The sequence below is a fragment of the Jaculus jaculus genome, chromosome 14 (assembly GCF_020740685.1).
Source record: "Jaculus jaculus isolate mJacJac1 chromosome 14, mJacJac1.mat.Y.cur, whole genome shotgun sequence".
Taxonomy (NCBI): domain Eukaryota; kingdom Metazoa; phylum Chordata; class Mammalia; order Rodentia; family Dipodidae; genus Jaculus; species Jaculus jaculus.
The window spans coordinates 70,056,419-70,075,032 of NC_059115.1; the positions used below are offsets into that span (position 1 = coordinate 70,056,419).

The 18,614-nt window shown below is 39.6% G+C and overlaps 1 protein-coding gene across 9 annotated transcripts in view; it reads left to right on the plus strand.

Moving 5' to 3' along the window:
- The window catches only part of Mctp1 (multiple C2 and transmembrane domain containing 1), a 427,275-nt gene that overhangs the window by 341,623 nt on the left and 67,038 nt on the right, over window positions 1–18,614 (plus strand). For all 9 annotated transcript variants that reach the window (XM_045134043.1, XM_045134044.1, XM_045134041.1 and 6 more), the window contains one exon: window positions 7,673–7,726. In XM_045134043.1, coding sequence (XP_044989978.1) covers window positions 7,673–7,726 — 54 coding nt within the window. The remainder of the gene's footprint in view (window positions 1–7,672; window positions 7,727–18,614) is intronic.

Below are 18,614 nucleotides of genomic sequence, written 5' to 3' on the forward strand. Positions count from 1 at the left end.
TCTTTACAAAACCTCAAAGTTTCAAAAGTGTAGTATTTACCTTAATACAATGCATTCAACTATGCATTTACCTCAAAAAGAACTGGATGATTGCAGCTTTAATGTTCCCAAGTATGTGTGATGCAGCTAGAGAAGGGGCCTTTATGAGCAGATGGTCAGGACAGCGCCCTCTTCTTGCATTGGAGGAACTATGTTAAATAGATAATGTGGACCCTACGTTAGGCAGCTCAAAAAAAAGTTGTTGTTGTTTTTTCCTCCTCGGGTTGTTTTAAGTTTGAAAGATCAGAAATTGTGACTTTTTTGTTACAAAGTTGCAGTTCTAGAATGGAGCATTGGCTTTCAGCATAAAGACTTAAGGAAATAACTTTCTCTTCATTTACGCTGTATTATTAATGAACAAAACTATTTTACCTTGAAATACTAAATTTTATAAAAATATAACAGTAGTGTTGAGTCTAGTTTTGTTTTTTTTTTTTAATATTCTTTCCAAAACACATGAAACAATTCTGTTTTGGGGCCTTTTCCATACTTGGTTTTAACCTGACAAGTAATACAGTTTCAAGAAAACATTATTTTTTTAAAAGCATGTTGTAGGTTAATAGTTGACCTACTATCCCTGTTCAGCTGGATTAACATACAATATCCTAAAGAGACCAGCACTGGAGTTTTCCCTCAAACAAAAAAGTACAATACATTGTGACGCCTTTAGATGGAGACATAGTTCAAATAAACCCTAGATTTCCGTTCACGGTGCTTTGTGTAAGAACAAACACATAAGAAACTAAGAAGGGAATATGAAATGAAATGCGGTTAAGATGCTTATGCTGATTACAGAACGCGTGGTAGTTATTGTCTAGCTTTTCTTAATGGACGGGTTTCTGCATATTAAGCTGACACGTAAGGAAATAAAACGTCCCATCCTCTTAGCCAGTGCCGTCATTTACTGTCCCTGCACCTCACAGGGAAGCATCTTAGGCTGCAAATAAGGGTGCCGCTGATGACGCGGAATACAGCACTGTGCTCAGTGGCATGAATCAAAAGTCATCTGATAGCCACATTAAAGCCACATTTTCTATTAAGAATCAGACTAAATTACAATATGGCACTTCCCAGAATGAGCCAAGGAAATGCATGCTCAAAGAAATAATTGTATTTGAGTGTCTCTGTAAAAATCAGGAAGTCTTTTAGCAATAAGCACTAATGCTTTTCTTCTTAGTCTGCCTTCTTTTGTATCACAATATATTCAGCTTCACTGGCAAGCCTATCACACTAATTATTATTGCATCTAGGGGCTCAGTTGTCTTGATGACTACTGTAGCTGAGATACTTCAAGGTCAAATGCTTAATAGTGGGAATCAAACTAGGAGGCCATCATAATTCAGTGGCTTTCAGTTATATGGGTGAAAGTACATTTTAGACCTGTTTATGAGTCTTTTTATTCTAACAAATAGGGAATAAATTATATGCACAGTTTAATCATGACATTCATTTTGCAAGTTTCTTCTCAAAAAATCTTGTGAGGAACAGGAGGCCTGTTATAAAAATGCCTGTCCAAGCATACCTATAATGATCTCATTGATGACAAAAACCTTCAGCCAGACCTAAAGGACTTACAAATGCTCCCAAATCATTTAAGTGGTTACATATATTTTCTCAACCCATAGACATTTCATAATTTCATATCGTACTTACATCTGCAATAAATCAATTGACACACAAATGTAGGCCATGCTTGGTTTATGCATTTATATGATGATATAAATTAACTTCAGGCAATGTTAAAGAATACCACTGTTTCAATTCCTCCATCTCTGGGGTAGAAGTGGGCATATGGTTTGTGATGTATCAGAACAGAGCATCTGTATATGTTGGATATTCAAGAATATGAAATTAAATATGAAGTTTCTTTTGTGATTACTTCCTTTAGTATTTTAACATTGCAGTTGTACATATGGCCTGCAGTGGTTTCTTTAAATGTGCTTTTTATGTAGTGTGTTTGAGTTAGGCAACTTGAGTTGTGTAACTATTCTTTCTGAACATAGCCAAAAAAAAAAGTAATTCTAAGATCATTTTCCAAGGGGGTGGGGGAATGAGCAGACAAAAGAAACCATTTTGGTCAACATTGAGTTTTGAGAGGATTTGGTTTCATTGTGCCTAATACTAATAAGGTTAGTATCACCAAGACTCTTTTGGTTCTTTTCTGTTTATTTAAAGAATTTTTAATAAGTGGAAGACATCATTCCTGAGAAAAATCAAAACATAAAGTGTTTAAAAAATTGTTCAAGGACATTTTAACATCTAGCTGCTACTTTGGATTTAAATATGCATCTTAAATTTGTATTAAAAATCAATAATTAGTAGCCATTATCCCGTGAAGGTATCAACAGTGGATGCATTTTTTTTTCATTATTTCCCATTTTTTCCTTTCATTGTATCCTTCTGTTCACCTTCCTTATACAGTTCTGGTAGAATAATTCTAAATATGTTATATTTTATTCATATTGCCAGAATTATTAACATTTTCAGTCAAATAAAATTTATTTCCACTTAATTTACAAACTATCCTATTGTATTGGGTTACAATTACGAGTCTCAAAATATTAAAAGAACTCCTCACCAACTATTTAAGGCATGTAGATTCTATAGATGCAACTTTGTTCCATTTTGTAAAGGGATTTTTAAAATGTACAGCCACGTGCCGCATTTTATATGCTAATGACAAATGTTCGACAAATATTGAATATGGAAAGAGAAATATTATCCTTTTAGAAATAATGTTGTGTGCTTCTTTGCTGTCATGTAGCTGGCTGCACTTCGTTTGGGGCTGTCTATGGGTGTTTTTTAAAATGTCATCTTTATTAGTGTTACATTCAAGGAATAGTACCAAGAATCAGTTTCTTTCAAGACCTTCCTCCAGCGTATGGCATATAAGTCTGTGACGAGCGACATTACAGAAGGTCATGTCACTTCTAACTGCTTGCATTACATCTTTCTGATTTCCCTAGTGCCCTTCCTTTGTTTGATTAATACTGCTTGCTTTCAAGCAAGGTATCAGAAAGCATAATTTGGAAAAAAAGAATCCTAAAGCCAATCTGAGAGATTCCCCCTTAAGAAAAAGACAAAAAAGAGCAACTTTGTAAATGTATCTGTTCTAACAAATGGATTTTTTTGTCACTTCCCCCCACACACACACACATCCAAGGAAATCGTGTGTGTGTGTGTGTGTGTGTGTGTGTGTGTGTGTGTGTTTAAATTATTGCTGACAAATATCTGGACAACTGGACTTTGGATACTTGAAAACAAAACTAGATAGTGCTTATTTTGTTTTGTTTAAAAAGGAAAGAGGTGGAATTTGAGACTAGTTCTCCTGTACTTTATTTATTTTCCTGAGCTAAGTGTTAAACTCCAGCCCTCTCTTTTTAAATAGCAGGTGTTGTTGGAGTTCTCTGGGAAGGTTGCAATTTTGTGCCGTCATTAAATGCACTTTAGTGATACACACAGTTTGTTTTTAAAAGCTCCGTTTGCGATTTCTGTGTGCATTACATTTGGCTGGACCTCATGTCATGTCTTAAGCACAGCTCAGTTCATGAGTCATGCATGCCCCCAAAGCCACCCATTTCACCAGACCACTAAGGCCTGAAGATCGGTGGTGAAAGCACTGTTCACATTCAGGATCTTTACCCAAACCTCTATGTGTGCCTCAATCAATGTTTCTTCATGGCAGTGAAAACATGAATCAAAAACTTGTGTCTTTAAGAACATAGAATTAGGGCTGGAGAGATGGCTTAGCAGTTAAGGCATTTGCCTGAAAAACCAAAGGGCCTCAGTTCAGTTCCCCAGGACCCACATTACCCAGATGCACAAGGTGGCACATGCGTCTGGAGTTCGTTTGCAATGGCTGGAGGTCCTGGCATGACCATTCTTTCTCTATCTCTCTCATAAATAAAAATAAAATATTTAAAGAATATAAAATTATTTTATCCAAAAAGACATAATTGGTTTTCCAAAAATCAATATTAAAAATACTGTTAATGTTTTTATTACTACCTAATATTTTTGAAAATTTATTTTGATACAGAACTGTAGTAAGCACGTTGCGTATATTATCTCATGAGCTTCTTGATTAGCAGTGTAGGGTAGGGGCTACTATTGACTCTATTTTCAAAGGCTACATCCTTAAGTTTTACCTCAATATGTAATAAGTGGAGTACATTTCAGAACGGCATGAAGACATCATTAGGAAGCCATTAGTATTAAAAAAATAGTTGTAAAAAAAAATGTGTAAATTTTGTGATGTGATGTTTAAAAGGCACCAGAGGGCTGGAGAGATGGCTTAGTGGTTAAGGCACTTGCCTGAAAAGCCTAAGGACCCATGTTCAACTCTCCAGGATCCACGTGAGCCAGGCGCACAAGGTCACACAAGTACACAAGGTCACACATGTGCATAAGGTGGCACACACATCTGAAGTTTGATTACAGTGGCTGGAGGCCCTGGCTTGCCAGTTGTCTCTCTCTCTCTCCTCTCTCTCTCCCCATAGCTCTTGCTCTCTCTCTCTCTTGCATTTAAAAAAAAAGGCGCTGGAAAGTGCCCACTAGAACACTACACTAGCTAGCTCTCAATGCAAAGGCCTCTCACCAGCACAACACTCTTCTGCCAAATATAGAAGCAAATGCTTGCGCTGGGGGGTCGTGGCTGCACATTGTGGTGAAATTGCGCGTAGCAAATGACCCACTTGTGCGGAGTAAGAACAGCGTAGGATCCGCGCACAAGGAGCCTGACTCTGTAGACCTCTTTGACTCACACTGCAGTACGTGATCCACAGATGGTTTGGGGAATGTGTAAATTAGTCTACTGTTATGTTTTAAGGTTCAAATGTTTTTTTGAACTTTGGATGGTAATTTGACAGTGGTGATCCCCTGATCTTAAAGTTCAAGTATTTGTGGGTTCCTTTCCCATGCAACTGTAGGGATGCGTTTGGATTACTTCGTTCGTCTGCCCCACGGGCTAGGATATAAACCTTTTCAAGTGAGCTAACTCAGGTTTGAGAAATAAAGGATGGGCACTCTCCTAAAGGGTGTTCAGAGATTTGAAGAGTAATTTGTGGTGGCGGACACTCAGAATATCAACATTTGGGAGGCTGAGGCAAGAGGGGCCACAGTGAAAAGACTTCATAAAACAAAAACAAGCAAGCAAAAGGGTAGGAAGATGGTGCACTTGCCTAGTCAACCAAGTGTTTCTTGAACAACAGTGTATTTTCCAATCTTCTAGGCACAATCTGACCCCGCTTTTCCCTCATAGAAAGTGCAGGACGATGCTAAGTACTGTGAAAGGATGTACATACATATTCTTCTTGGGAGATACTCCAGCCCTATGATGCCCTTGAACATTGACTAGCTATAATACAATTTAATTTTTCACATATTTGATATGATATTTCATGGGCAATTATAGCTAAAGAGGGAAAAATACCTCATATAAATCTGAATTTGTGTAGGTGATTTTGTTATCAGTATAAAACCATTTCTAAAATGGTATGAAAGATGATGCATTCTTCTGGTGCAACATAATGCGTACTGTGACTGCTTTCCCTTTTTTATTTTTGTATTTATTTATTTCAGCAAGAGAGAGAAAGAGATAGAGAAATATTCAGGTAGAGAGAGAGAGAGAGAGAGAGAGAGAGAGAGGGAATGGATGCACCAGGGCCTCCACCCACTGCAAGCAAACTCCAGATGTGTGCATCCCCTTGTGCATCGGGCTTTACGTAGGTCCTGGGGAATCAACCCTGGGTCCTTTGGCTTTGCAGACAAGCACCTTCACTGCTAAGACATCTCTCCAGCCCCTCGTTCCCTTTTTAAATCTCCATCACAACTAGTCCAGCTTGGAGTGGCCTGTCATCTATCACCACAAGTACACATCGTCATTGCTGTGGTCTATTTTGATATGGATACTTCAAATTTGAGAAAACTAATGGTTAACAGGAAGGCTTACCTGAGTGTGCCTACTTACCTTGCAGGGCTAAAGTGAATACACCTGCATCACCTGGTACCATACATGTTGAGCAGCGTGTTTAAAATAAACACTTACAGACAGCTCATGATAGTTAAGGGAGAGTATAAAGGGTGAAACCGTCTCACTGGGTTTGAGTTGCATGCATGGCCCCAAAGTGGCATAAATCTGCATCACATATTGGAAACAACATAGTGTGGTAATGTGATTCCTTTGAGTGCTGAATGTCCAAGTAAAAGACCACAAAGTCCTATTTAAGAGAAGATGTAAAGTAGGGTATTACGTCTTGCAGGTTTCACATGCTTTGGGTTATGCCTTTGTTCACAAGACCTGAACATTTATGTTTGGGATATTCTTTTAAATCATGTAATACTCTTAGAATACCTCAGAGGGAAAAAAAAAAATGACAACGGAGAATCTTGACATGTTGCCTCAGTTTATACAGCTCGTTGCACAACCGTTTTGGTTATTAAAATTTTCACTCACAAGCTATTTCTTTTGTACCAAAAAGTCACATACATGAAAGCAGGCATAAGTGTCTCTATCTTCAAGAGTTATGAGCTTTGAGGGAAAGATTTCAAAATTTTGATAACCATGGATCTCTTGAGTTTATGTAGAGACAGATATTCAGGCTGGTTTTAAAAGTAGCAAAACAATTAGAAATTATATAGACTGTCATAATTACAGTCAGCTGAGACTTACCTGAAAAATAACCCTGCCCTGGAGGATTTTTGTATTTTTGGTTTCCATAGAATGCAGGTGTGCATGTTATTGTGGATAAAACCATTAGTGAATAAAATTCTTTTTTTTTCCTTTTTTTTTTTTTTTTTGAAACAAGGGCTTACTCTGTAATCCAAGCTTGGTAAAATTCACTATGTAGCCCATCCTAGCCTCACATTTCTGTCTCATGAAGTTCCATTTTCAATGCCTGTGTGGACCAAGGAAGAAAAAAAGCAGTCTGTTAATAAAAATGACTTTTCTATTCTAAAATATTAGGAATATTCACCTATATGAGTTATACATACATTATCTCATTTGATTATCAAATACATTTCTAATCTTCTTCCTCGTAGTCCTTGTGAAAAAAATTACAAAGAATTAACATGAGAGTTTCAGGTAACCCACAAAATCAGAAAGAAGGACGGAGATCATAGAGAGTTGATTTTACACATAAGAATTAAATTTTAGCCATAGAAGACATTGTTAGTTTTATGCTATAGACCACCAGCATGAATCAATTAGCAGAGATAATTTTTTTATCTTAGAGTTAGGCAAAAAGTAAATTAGAAATAGCAGAGTTGTTTCATGCTTAGTTATCTGGCTGTACGTTTAAAATGCCTGATTAATATAGACAGCAGAATAGGCCGAAAGGAAATTTCTTGATTTAAAGCAACTCCCAAATTGTTGGTTTACCTTATGCATATTTCAAATTCTTTGACATAAAACATTTCATGTGAGCAGGATTCCCCTGACTGGGCTTCAGTTCCCTGCCTTTAATCAATTAAAGGCAGAGTATTTTCCTAATCTTCATCCCTAGATCAAACATCAGTGCTCAGAGCATGTGTTTCAAATGTTAATAAAGTTTTCATCTGCAAAAGGTTCAAAATGACAGGACAAAATTCTCGTCTTTAAGAGCATGAAAGCGACTTCTGTTTCTGTCTGCAGGTCATGGAAGACATGCTAGAGGACGAGGAAGAAGAAGATGACAAAGATGACAAGGTAATTATCTTTCCCAGCACTTGGGTACCTGGGGACGGGAAATGTAGACATGACACTGTTTTCACAGACAGTGAAAAAAGGAGTTGAAGTGTTTGAGTCCAGAAAATTGGGCAGTGCTGTTTATCATCCTAACAATGCCACCGCATGTTGCAAAGACGGAGAGAGAGCTATAAATTCTCCTTGCTTTTGTCCAGAGCTGGGTCAAATATTTTTCTGCCAGGAACAAAAAAATAATAATAATTCAGCTTGTCTGGAACTTGATAGCTCTTGCGAAGATAACAGCGGTGACAACTGTTTTTGAAGGGCAAAAATGTGTCCTATCTTGAGTATTACAAATCAATCTATGCTTTGGGGGAGAGAGGAGTGGAAAAAAAAATAGTAGCCTGCATGAGTTGAACATGGATATTGTCATCTATAATTTTCAGAGGATTGCTCAGCACATACGTGTGACATGATCTGAAGGACATTTAAATGAACCCTGTGTTTACTACCCTGGCCTAGATTTGGAATGGCCCCATGCCTCCTTCCTCAACAAAATCTGTCACAGAGACTCGTACTTTGATTTCTGGTTGGCTTGAGGATGGTGACCACAGTAAATAGCAGCTAGTTTCTGGGACTGTTTGAGTTGGTTGTGCCCTGGGGAAAAGGGACAACTAGAGGGAAGATTTTAGCATGACCTTGCACCACTGCAGCTGTGGCTGGCATTGGCAGAATAGCTTTCTATGGCAAGCAGCATAGTGATTCTGTGACACTGTGATCTCTGGTCATTTCTAGACCAAAAATCTAAGGTGTCCTAAGGGGAGACGAGGAGGACAGAATTATTTGCAATTTGTTTGGTATATAAAACCAGATATTAGCTTCCAGAATCCGACTTAAAGGAAGAAAAGCATTGTGTCTTAATTTATGTCCTGGACCTTTGATTACAGTGTAAGATGTACAGTTATATCTCACTGTAAGAATTTGTGTTGAAAGCATTAGAAATGTTTTTAAAAAAATCACAATGACAGCCTCACAATAATCTTTCTTTTTCTTAATGTTTGATGCTTAAAGGAAAATAAAAACACACATACTTTCTGCCTTCTCTATTTTCTCAAGTCATGTCAAACATCTCTAAACTGCTCTGGCTTTTATATGAAAGTCTCCTGCTGTATATCATCCAATCATTATTAGAAGCATTAAAAATCAGCCAAGGAAATCACCTTTCTCCAAAAAAAATGAATAAATACATATGTGCTTGTTCTTAATGTTAAATAACCTGAGCATACACTTCTGGCAATAAGTGACATGATTTATTGTTAAGGTCAGTTGCAGGGCTGTAGAGAGCTTGTATGTTAACTCAACGTGCCAGCTCGGAATCATCATTTCTCTGCTGATAAACACTGAGCTGCCATCCATTTATGGCCATTTCCCCTCGCTTGTTGCTGCTTTATTATTAAAGCCACCATAAAGATCCATCCTAGCAGCAGGCCTTTCCCCAGCAATGTTAATAAATGGAAACCCTCAGTGAAGTCTACGACTTCAGTGTCCCTGCTTGAAGTCAACCCATATATATTTTAGCCAGTTTGCTGGTGTTCTATACCTCTAATCTTGTTTTTTACAGTCATCCTTTTTTTTAATAGAGAGAATGTGAGGCAGAGTAGACAAATAGACATACCTGGTGAACAACTCACCTGCGCTCACCTGAGGTGGTTAACCAGGTGGGCCCATTTAGTTATTCCCTCTGCAACACCTGTTGTGATCAAGTGGTTTGCTGTGTGACACTGACCCTCTAGTTCTAAGATAGTTTCAGATCTAGTCACCAAAGTTGACTGCATGTGAGTGCTGAAATTACGGTCTGAGTTCAACTGGATTCCTTTTCCCGGATATGGGCCATGAGTTTTCCCTGTGATAATTTTGCGAGCTGAGCTTTTCATAACCCTGGTCCTTTACTTGAATGTGTGTGCATGTATTGACATATGTATGTATTTGGTTATTCTTTTTTACTATAATGCAATAGATAACCTGAAAATCATGTCTGAACCCAAAAGACAAATCTCAAGTGTAGTAAAAAAAAAAAAAAAAAAAAGCTTTTAAAATCTCGTAGAGTTAATGTTTCGAAGTATAAACTTTTAACCATAAGAAATGAAAATATGAAAGAATCCTTCAAGTTCCCACTTCCCAGTTTTGGACCTTTGACTGGTTCTCACAGCAGTAAGTGTTGTAAGTCTTGGCTCTAAGTGTGTCTGAATGGGAGACAGATAATTTCCTACTTAAAAAAAAAAAAAAATTCATTGGTTCCTGTGTTTAGAGTTTGTGTATAGAGTCATGTGTAATGGAATTTCATGAAAAAACAAATGTGTTTCTCACCATACAAGCAGGTACTGACCTCTAGCTCTCATTATTTCTCTGTTTTCTCCTATGGCATAACAGTGGGGTCAGGTCAGTGGGTCCTCTTATAGGATAAAAGTAAAAAAGATTAATAAATGTGCCAAAGCCTCACTTTAATTGAACCTGAAGCATATGTTGCAAGTATGTAAAATATGTCCCAGATGTTTCACCAGCGCTAGCGTCTTGGCTCTTCCTGATTACCACAAGGCAGCTATTAGTCCTGTAACCTTTGGACTTGGGGGTAAATGGGGGTATTACGTGGCACAGAGCGAGAGCACCTGTTTTCCATTCAGCAAAGACCCCTGGCAGGCTTTGCCTAAGCCCATCCATATGTTTTCACTTAGCAGATTGTTGGGCGATTATGAAAAGTGTCTTTCTTTAGAGCCAGCATTGATATCAGTCACTCACAGCAAGGGCAAGTCGTTGGCTACTTGACAAGGTCCGCGTGGGCATAAACCACAGTCCTTTGTTTCATTTGAGCTTGGAGTGTTTCCCTCAGCATAATTCTATGTACAGGAAAGACATCAGCATAAGCAGTTGAAGCAGATATGATTCTAATTACTCCACATAGTAGCATTGTAAAGACTTTTTTATCATTAGATATGGACATATTTGTATGTAAACATCACGTGTTGGTACCATCCTTTCCCTCCTCCCTGCTCCTTCTCTGAAGAGGCCTTCCTCATTGGGAGTGTAGGTCAACCCCATGGGGATTGTGGGTCATGCATTATGGGGGCAGCAGTCAGTTATGGGGGAGACGCAATGTCTCTGTGCAAAATGTCCCAACTTGTGGCTCTAACAATCTTTGCACCCCTCTTCCACAAGATTCTCTGAGCCATGCTGGGAGCAGTTTAAGTCTACTTCAGTGATGGCCTCTTAGGAGCATCTAGATGGCTGGTATCAGAGACCAGGGAATCCTCCCTGACTCCTTTTATGAAGCTAGCATCACCCTAGTACCCAAACCAGACAGAGATGCAACAAGGAAAGAAAATTATAGGCCTATATCCCTACATCCTATATATGAACTTAGATGCTAAAATCCTGAACAAAATCCTTGAAAAGATTTTTCCTCTGTGTTGATGCTAGCACCTGGGAAGACTGGCTAAGGTCAGGAGAAGTGAAATCATGATTTACCTGGATCCCTGGATTTTGAAGTTTCTCCAGATTATGGCCTTTTAAGTATGTCTTTAGTTCTTCCTTTTTATTAAAGAGACTCATCATTATTCAGCATAGAGTTGATAGCCACAAACCTATCCTTCATTATAAAACCCATTGTCCACGTTTGCTTAAATCTAAAATTAGGTGTCTTCTTTCTTAATCCAATTCCATGATTTTCAGAAAAGCAGAGCACATGAGTTTTAAATCGTGGATCTCACATGTGAATCCCTGACTTGCTGATAGTTTTCACTTATCTGCATTATGTAGGAGCACTTTGTTAAACAATCCCAGAGATGACTTTTTTTTTTCTGGATTAGATGTGAGACCTCCTACTGTGTGGTCAGTTCCCTTTGTTGTAGTCTTCTCTCAGGCATTGGCCAGAGTCACGTACTCTGATCTAATTACTGACCTGACACTACGTCATGATTCTGTGGCTCATAGAATATAAGCAAATAAGGCTTAACTAAATTACCAAGGTGAAGCTCTCGACAGCCATAGAGTGTTATAGGTAAGCAGACAGTGGCCAATCTGCACAGCCTAGACATCTAGTTAGTGAAGATCCGCCTTCTTGTGTAGTTTTTAAAAGCTTGAGCTTGCTTCCCATGGTGTGTCCTACCCTTGAAATGAGATCCAGCTGCAGTGTCAGGAAGCAGAAGACAAAGTGCAGGCCTCCCTCAGGAAAAGCATGGATTCAAATGCATGACATTCTAGTAATGTTTATTGACAAAAGATATCAAGATGCTCAGGCATTTATGCTTACATTGCTTCTCCTTTTTCCTCAACTGCCCTGTCAAGGTTACTGTGTTTTGAGATAACTAGATGCAACGAACGAAACATATGTGAGCCACTTCAAAATGTACAGATTGTTTGCTTTAGTTCTTGAAGTCTGTGTGTTCTGGTTTGATTCTGCAGTCCAAGCATGCATATACTGCATGGAGATTCGTACGTCTCTGCATGTTGAATCAGCTATGAAGGAGGAAAGGAAGATAATTCTAAGCGATATAAAAGAAGATTTTGATCTGACCAACCTGCACTTTGCAGTTAGTCAGTGAAGTCACTGTGTGGCAGAAAAAGCCATCAAGACTGTAGAGAAAGTCAGAATGAGAGGGGAGAAAAGAAAATTTTGCAAAATCCTAAAACACATTCAACTGGAATACTGTTGTATTCATTTATGCATTTTTATAGCTATATAATAAATTAGCACAAACTTAGAGACATAAAAGAAGTTGCTTTTACCAGCTATCAGTTCAGTAGGTGAGAAGATCAAGCACAGGCAACTGTGCTCTCTGTCCCAGATCTCACCCCCACAAGCCAGCCAGTCTGTTGTCATCGGGGGGCAGGGGGCAGTGTGGAGAATAATCAGAATAAGCTCCCAGATTTATTGAGATTATTGGTAGAATTCAGTTCCTTATAGTTGGAGGACTAAAGTCTGTTTTGTCTTTAGCATTTTGCTCCTAGTGGCCACTTTCAATGGACCTTTTCATCTTGAAATTTACCAACGGAGAATCTTTGTTGGTTTCTTCCACATTTCAAATGTCCTTCAGAAAGAGGCTAGCCTTGTGCAAAAGCTCACATGATTACATAAGGCTCATGAAAGATAATGTTCCTTTCTATGCTGCTGGGCATGGTGGCGCACGCCTTTAACCCCAACACGGGAGACAGAGGTAGGAGAATCACTGAGTTCAAGACCAGCGTGAGACTAAAGACTGAGTTCCAGGTGCTAACACTAAAAATACCAAAAAAGAAAGAAAGAGAAGAAAGAAAAACTATGAAAAGTAATATATCGGGGCTGGAGAGATGGCTTAGCGGTTAAGCGCTTGCCTGTGAAGCCTAAGGACCCCGGTTCGAGGCTCAGTTCCCCAGGTCCCATGTTACCCAGATGCACAAGGGGGCACACGCATCTGGAGTTCGTTTGCAGAGGCTGGAAGCCCTGGCGCGCCCATTCTCTCTCTCTCCCTCTATCTGTCTTTCTCTCTGTGTCTGTTGCTCTCAAATAAATAATTTTTAAAAAAGTAATATATTCATGGAAATGATTATCTTAACATATTCTTAAACCTCTGCCCATGTGCACAAGAGAGAACTATACTTATGTGCAGAATGAGAGATGGGAATCGCGGCTTCCATCTTGGAATTCTGCTATAGCCCGTAGGCCTGACTGTGCTCTTTAGTGAGACTGAAACAATCTTTATGTTCTTTGATGATTATCTGTTGCTAGACTATACTCCAACTATCTTGCAATAATAAGAAAAACATGTCTGCCTAAGTCTTTCAAAGATTATCAGAAGATCTTATACCAGAGATAGAATCTAAAGTATTTAGATATGTATTGATTATCAAAATCGGTCAAGGTAGGGAACAGGAAGATGGCTCAGCAAGTTTGCCATCATGAGTATGGCTCCCTAACATCTAAGCAAAACTTGACAGCCAGTGGAACATGCACCTAAAATCCCAGCATACCTACAGCACTGGGAGGCAGAGCCCAGAAAATCCAGAAGCTAAAATGGCACATATAGAACAACAAAAACAACTAACGAAAAACAAGGGAGACGCTGTCTCTAACAGGGTTGAAGGAAAGGACAGATACCCCAAGTTTATGCTCAGCTGTACGCACACACACACATACCATACACATACACACACACACACACACACACACACACACACACTCAAAACAAAATCAGTCACAATACATATGGAAACTACATTCCGATTATCTAATCCAGATTGTGGGCAAGGAGTGATCACAATGGATCACTTTTCTCTTCTTGCCTCCTTCTGGGGAAAAGCAAATCATAGTAAAATTACCAAAAAGCAAGTAAGGCAGGCTGGAGAGATGGCTTAGCGGTTAAGCGCTTGCCTGTGAAGCCTAAGGACCCCGGTTCGAGGCTCGGTTCCCCAGGTCCCACGTTAGCCAGATGCACAAGGGGGCGCACGCGTCTGGAGTTCGTTTGCAGAGGCTGGAAGCCCTGGCGCGCCCATTCTCTCTCTCTCTCTCCCTCTATCTGTCTTTCTCTCTGACTCTGTCACTCTCAAATAAATAAATAAAATTAAAAAAAAATTATAAAAAAAAAAAGCAAGTAAGGCCTATTGAATTTTCTTTTTTTTTGGGGGGGGGGTACCTGGTATGTAAACCCACTGAGCTGATAACAAGGCCATAGTACTTTCTACTTCACCAAGAGACATGGTGACATTGAAACTTGAGGGACCCAAGAAGCAATCTGGCTCAATCACCTTGACTTGAAAGCAGAATGGCAAAGTTTGGGGGTTGTAGCTCAGTGAACACAAGACCCAAGGTCCAATCTCCAGCACCACACAGTATCAAGAGGAAAGTGGTGAAAGTGGCTCAACCAAACTGAAGCGGGCATCACAGTTGACCCCAATGATCAATGGCAGAGCAGTGCCAAGGCTCATATTTTTCTCCCTCTGACATTGGCATCCTTAGCATACCTCAAGACTAAGCTTTCCAGGGAAGAGAGAGGATTATAGTATAGATGCAGATTACGTCAGACATGATCTTCAATGTTTAGTTTGTACGGCAGGGAATGGACCTTCTGTTCCAGCTAGACGGTGTCTGCCTCTGGGTTTCCAACTTCTCAACGCTTGCACACCCAGCCCTCCCAGATCTTTCTAGCTAAGGGAGCATGGGGTAGGTGAAAAGAGACCCAAAGTGTCCATGCCCTAATCTCTGGGAACTATGATTGTGTCTGCTACATGACTAAAGGGAATTAGGGTAGCAGATAGGATGAGGGCTGCCAATCAGTTGACCTTAAATGAGAGACATTATCCTGGATTATTTGAGCAGGCCCAATGTAATCACAAGTGTCCTGGAAAGTCAAAGGAAAAAAAGAGAGAGAGAGAGGGAGAGAGAGAGACCATCAGAGCAGTTGGCAGCTGGAAGCCACTTGTGTAAGGATGGCCATAATCAATAGCAAGACCTTCCCAGAAAGAGGGAAGAACTGCTGAAACAGTTGGACCACCTGAGAGCAGAGATCTCCCAGCTGCATGACAGGTGGCCCAGATTCAAGCTCTCCTAAGGGCCAAGCTGTCGGCCACTCACCCTCTGTGTCCTCACTGTCACTAGCCAGAATCAGAGATCCTCGGGATGTCTCACAAAGGCAAGTATAGGCTAAAGAAAGCACATGGCTCTACTACCGGATCAGCCAGCACAGGGAGGCTCTGCAGACCAAGAAACAGCTGTGGACGGACCAGCTGCTTCCCAGTGGGGGATGTAAGTGGCTAGGATCCGAGCACCCCAGCATCAGGGACACACGCGAGCTGCCTGGAGCAGGGAATGGAGGCACTGTTGGGGTTGGATCTGAAGATGGAGAAGGGTACTGCAAGCCAAGAAAATGTAAGCGGCCTCCAGAAGCTGAAAAGAGCAAGAAAACATATCTTCCCCTGGAGCCTCCAAAAGGAAATGTAGCCCTGCCCATGTCTTGACTTTAACCCAGGGAGACTCATTTCGGACTTCTGAACTACAGAAGTTTAAGGCAATAAATTTGTGCTTAGCTACTAGGCTTATGGTAATTCATTACAGTAGCAATAGTAAGGTACCTCCCAACTGCATTTTCTATATTTCTCTAAGAACACTATATTTTAAAGTACTAAATGCAAGCTCTGAGTTTTTCTTTATTAACTGGATTCCATTCTTCTATATAAATAGGCGATACAGTTCATCAATATAGAAACTAGAAACCATGTGGAACAAAGACAATATTTTTTCCAAATTACTTTAAATTTTATTTTAGAAAAAAAAATTATCCAAAAATGAGAGTGAGTTATTGCCCGCTATGCAGTCATGTGCTTCCTGGTTTAGGAGCTTACATAATGAACTGGTGAATGGAGCAGTGAATTTCACTTTTTAACAGAAGAATTACACCTCTGTGCAACATTCATTCCATTTGTTTAAGTATTTTATCCTACAAACCTCCAGGGAAGTGGGTAGCAACCATATCTAGGCAACAAATCCTTCACACAAAAAAAACCTCGCAAAAAATATAGACTTTCTTTCCAGAAGAAAACACACACCACACACTACAATACACTGAAGAGAGAAATAATTAGAGAGAGCTTTAATGCCATCATGCCACTTTTACCATGGAATTATTTTATAGACTATAAATTTTCCTTAAAGTCTCATATCTATTATTCTTACCAACTTCTCCTTGACATTAATTTATATTAAAGTAATACAAATTTTTCTAGTAAAAATAATATTTATATTCAAACTAAGTTTTTGCCAAAAGGCTAATGTTTGCCTTGATTCTGATATCATAGAGGGGTCTTTGAGGCAGCAACAAACTTGTTATTGACACTGACATTCATTTGATTACTGCTTTTCGGGTTCATGGAAATAGGTGCTAAAAACACTGACTTGACAACAGAAAGTTTAATAACTTAAAAAATGGAGGGGCTGCAGTTTATTACCCACATAATAGGAATAGGTAGGCTTCCTAGGGTTTTTCCATAAGCCTATTGAATTTATAGTGTGTTCAATGCAGTTGTCTTCTGAAAACCTACATCATTAATGCCCCTATCTTTTAAAAAAAATAAAATATTTATGAAGGCATAATTAGCTTTCTAAGTGTTATCTAGCAATGACTGCTGTCTATGGCCTTCCACTTATAAACAAGCTGGCAACTTCTCTGGTCCTGAAAGAGTTACCTACATATCTGCCCCTTCTGTGCCCTCCTAGAGTGGTGGGTGGGCAAAAAGAATTGAAATGGAAACTTTTACCTGGGAGTTTGGTCAAGATAAATGCATCAAGGAAAGCAAAGTACGAATGGAACTATCTAGTTGGGCTTATTCTGATGGCTAGATTTCTTTTGCCTCAAAAAAAAAAAAAGCAGAGCTTTCATTTGAAGTCCAATCAAATGCTTCAAGACAGGTCTTCAGGAAAGCTAGTTAACATCTATATTGCAGCAATGAACTTCTTCTACTCTTATTTCTTGACAAACAACAACAACGACGACAACGACAAAAAAAAAAAAAAGAAAAAGCCACTCTTGAAATAGCAGTGTGTCAGCCCTGGCTCTCAGGAGGTTGACAACGTACAGAGAAACAGACAGGATTTTCTCAGGATCGCTGGCGGAGTTGTTGACACTGGCTGACACCACCGCGTGTGGAGATGAGAAGAAAGTTTCCTCACCAGCGCAACAGAACCAGATGTGTGGCCAAGCATCACAGATGCTCCAACGGAGCCCCGAGTGCCAAGATTTTCATTCTGCCTGAAAGTTTGTTTGGCAAAAGAAATTCTTCACCATGTTGACGACACTGACTCTGCAGATTCTAGAAAGAATTCTTCCAAAAAAGTAATTCTTCTCTAACTATACAACTTGCCAGCACAAGTTAGTTTTGCAAATAGAGCTGTCTGTCCCCACTGTTTATGGGGGGGGGGGAGGAAATAATGAAAGAAATGTTAAAGATTCTATATTGTTGATGAAATTTGACGAGGACACAACTGCAGGAAATGTTTGGCTGCACCAAAATATTTCCAGTGAAATGTGAGCTATTTTTCTTAGTGATTTCATTTAAAAAAAATGTATTTCAATAAACATTTTTTGTGGATGGATGGACAAATTAGTGGTTAAGGCATTTTCCCGCAAAGCCAAAGGACCCAGGTTCAATTCCCCAGGACCCACATTAGCCAGATGCACAAGGGGGTGCATGCATCTGGAGTTCGTTTGCAGTGGCTGGAGGCCCTGGCGCGCCCATATTCTCTCTCTTTCCCTCTCTCCCTCCCTCTTCCCTTTCTTCCTCTTTCTCTATCAAATAAATTATAAAGAAAAAAAGAATGTAAGTCTTTTTCGCCTGAATACAACTCTGAAGCCAGTTAAAGTAGAGTCCCAGTCTTTAAAATTTGGCATGATTGGAACTGGTGTGTAGGTAGCCTAGATGGTAAAGTGTTTGCCTAGCATGCACTCGAGTTGATTCCCAGCACCTCGTAAAACTAGGTGTTGTGGTATACACCTGCAATCCCAGTCATCAGGAAATGGAGATGAGGATCATCAGTTCAAGGTCATCCTCAGCCACATAGAGGTTGAGGCCAACCTGAGCTGCATGAAACCATCTCCAGCTTTTCAAAAGTTGGCATGGCTTTATGGAAAGAAAATGAGGTCGGCTAGATTTTCAAGCCAGCAGTCTGATAAACTCCCTTAATTCATTGAGCCCATGCTCTCCTGGGCCAGAATTCTGTCACACAAAAGAAGATTTACAATCTTTTAAAAACTGTATTTATTTAGCAGGGTGTGGTGACGCACACCTTTAATCCCAGCACTTGGGATGCAGAGGTAAGAGGATTGCCATGAGTTTGAGGCCACCCTGAGATTCCATAGTGAATTCCAGGTCAGCCTGGGCTACAGTG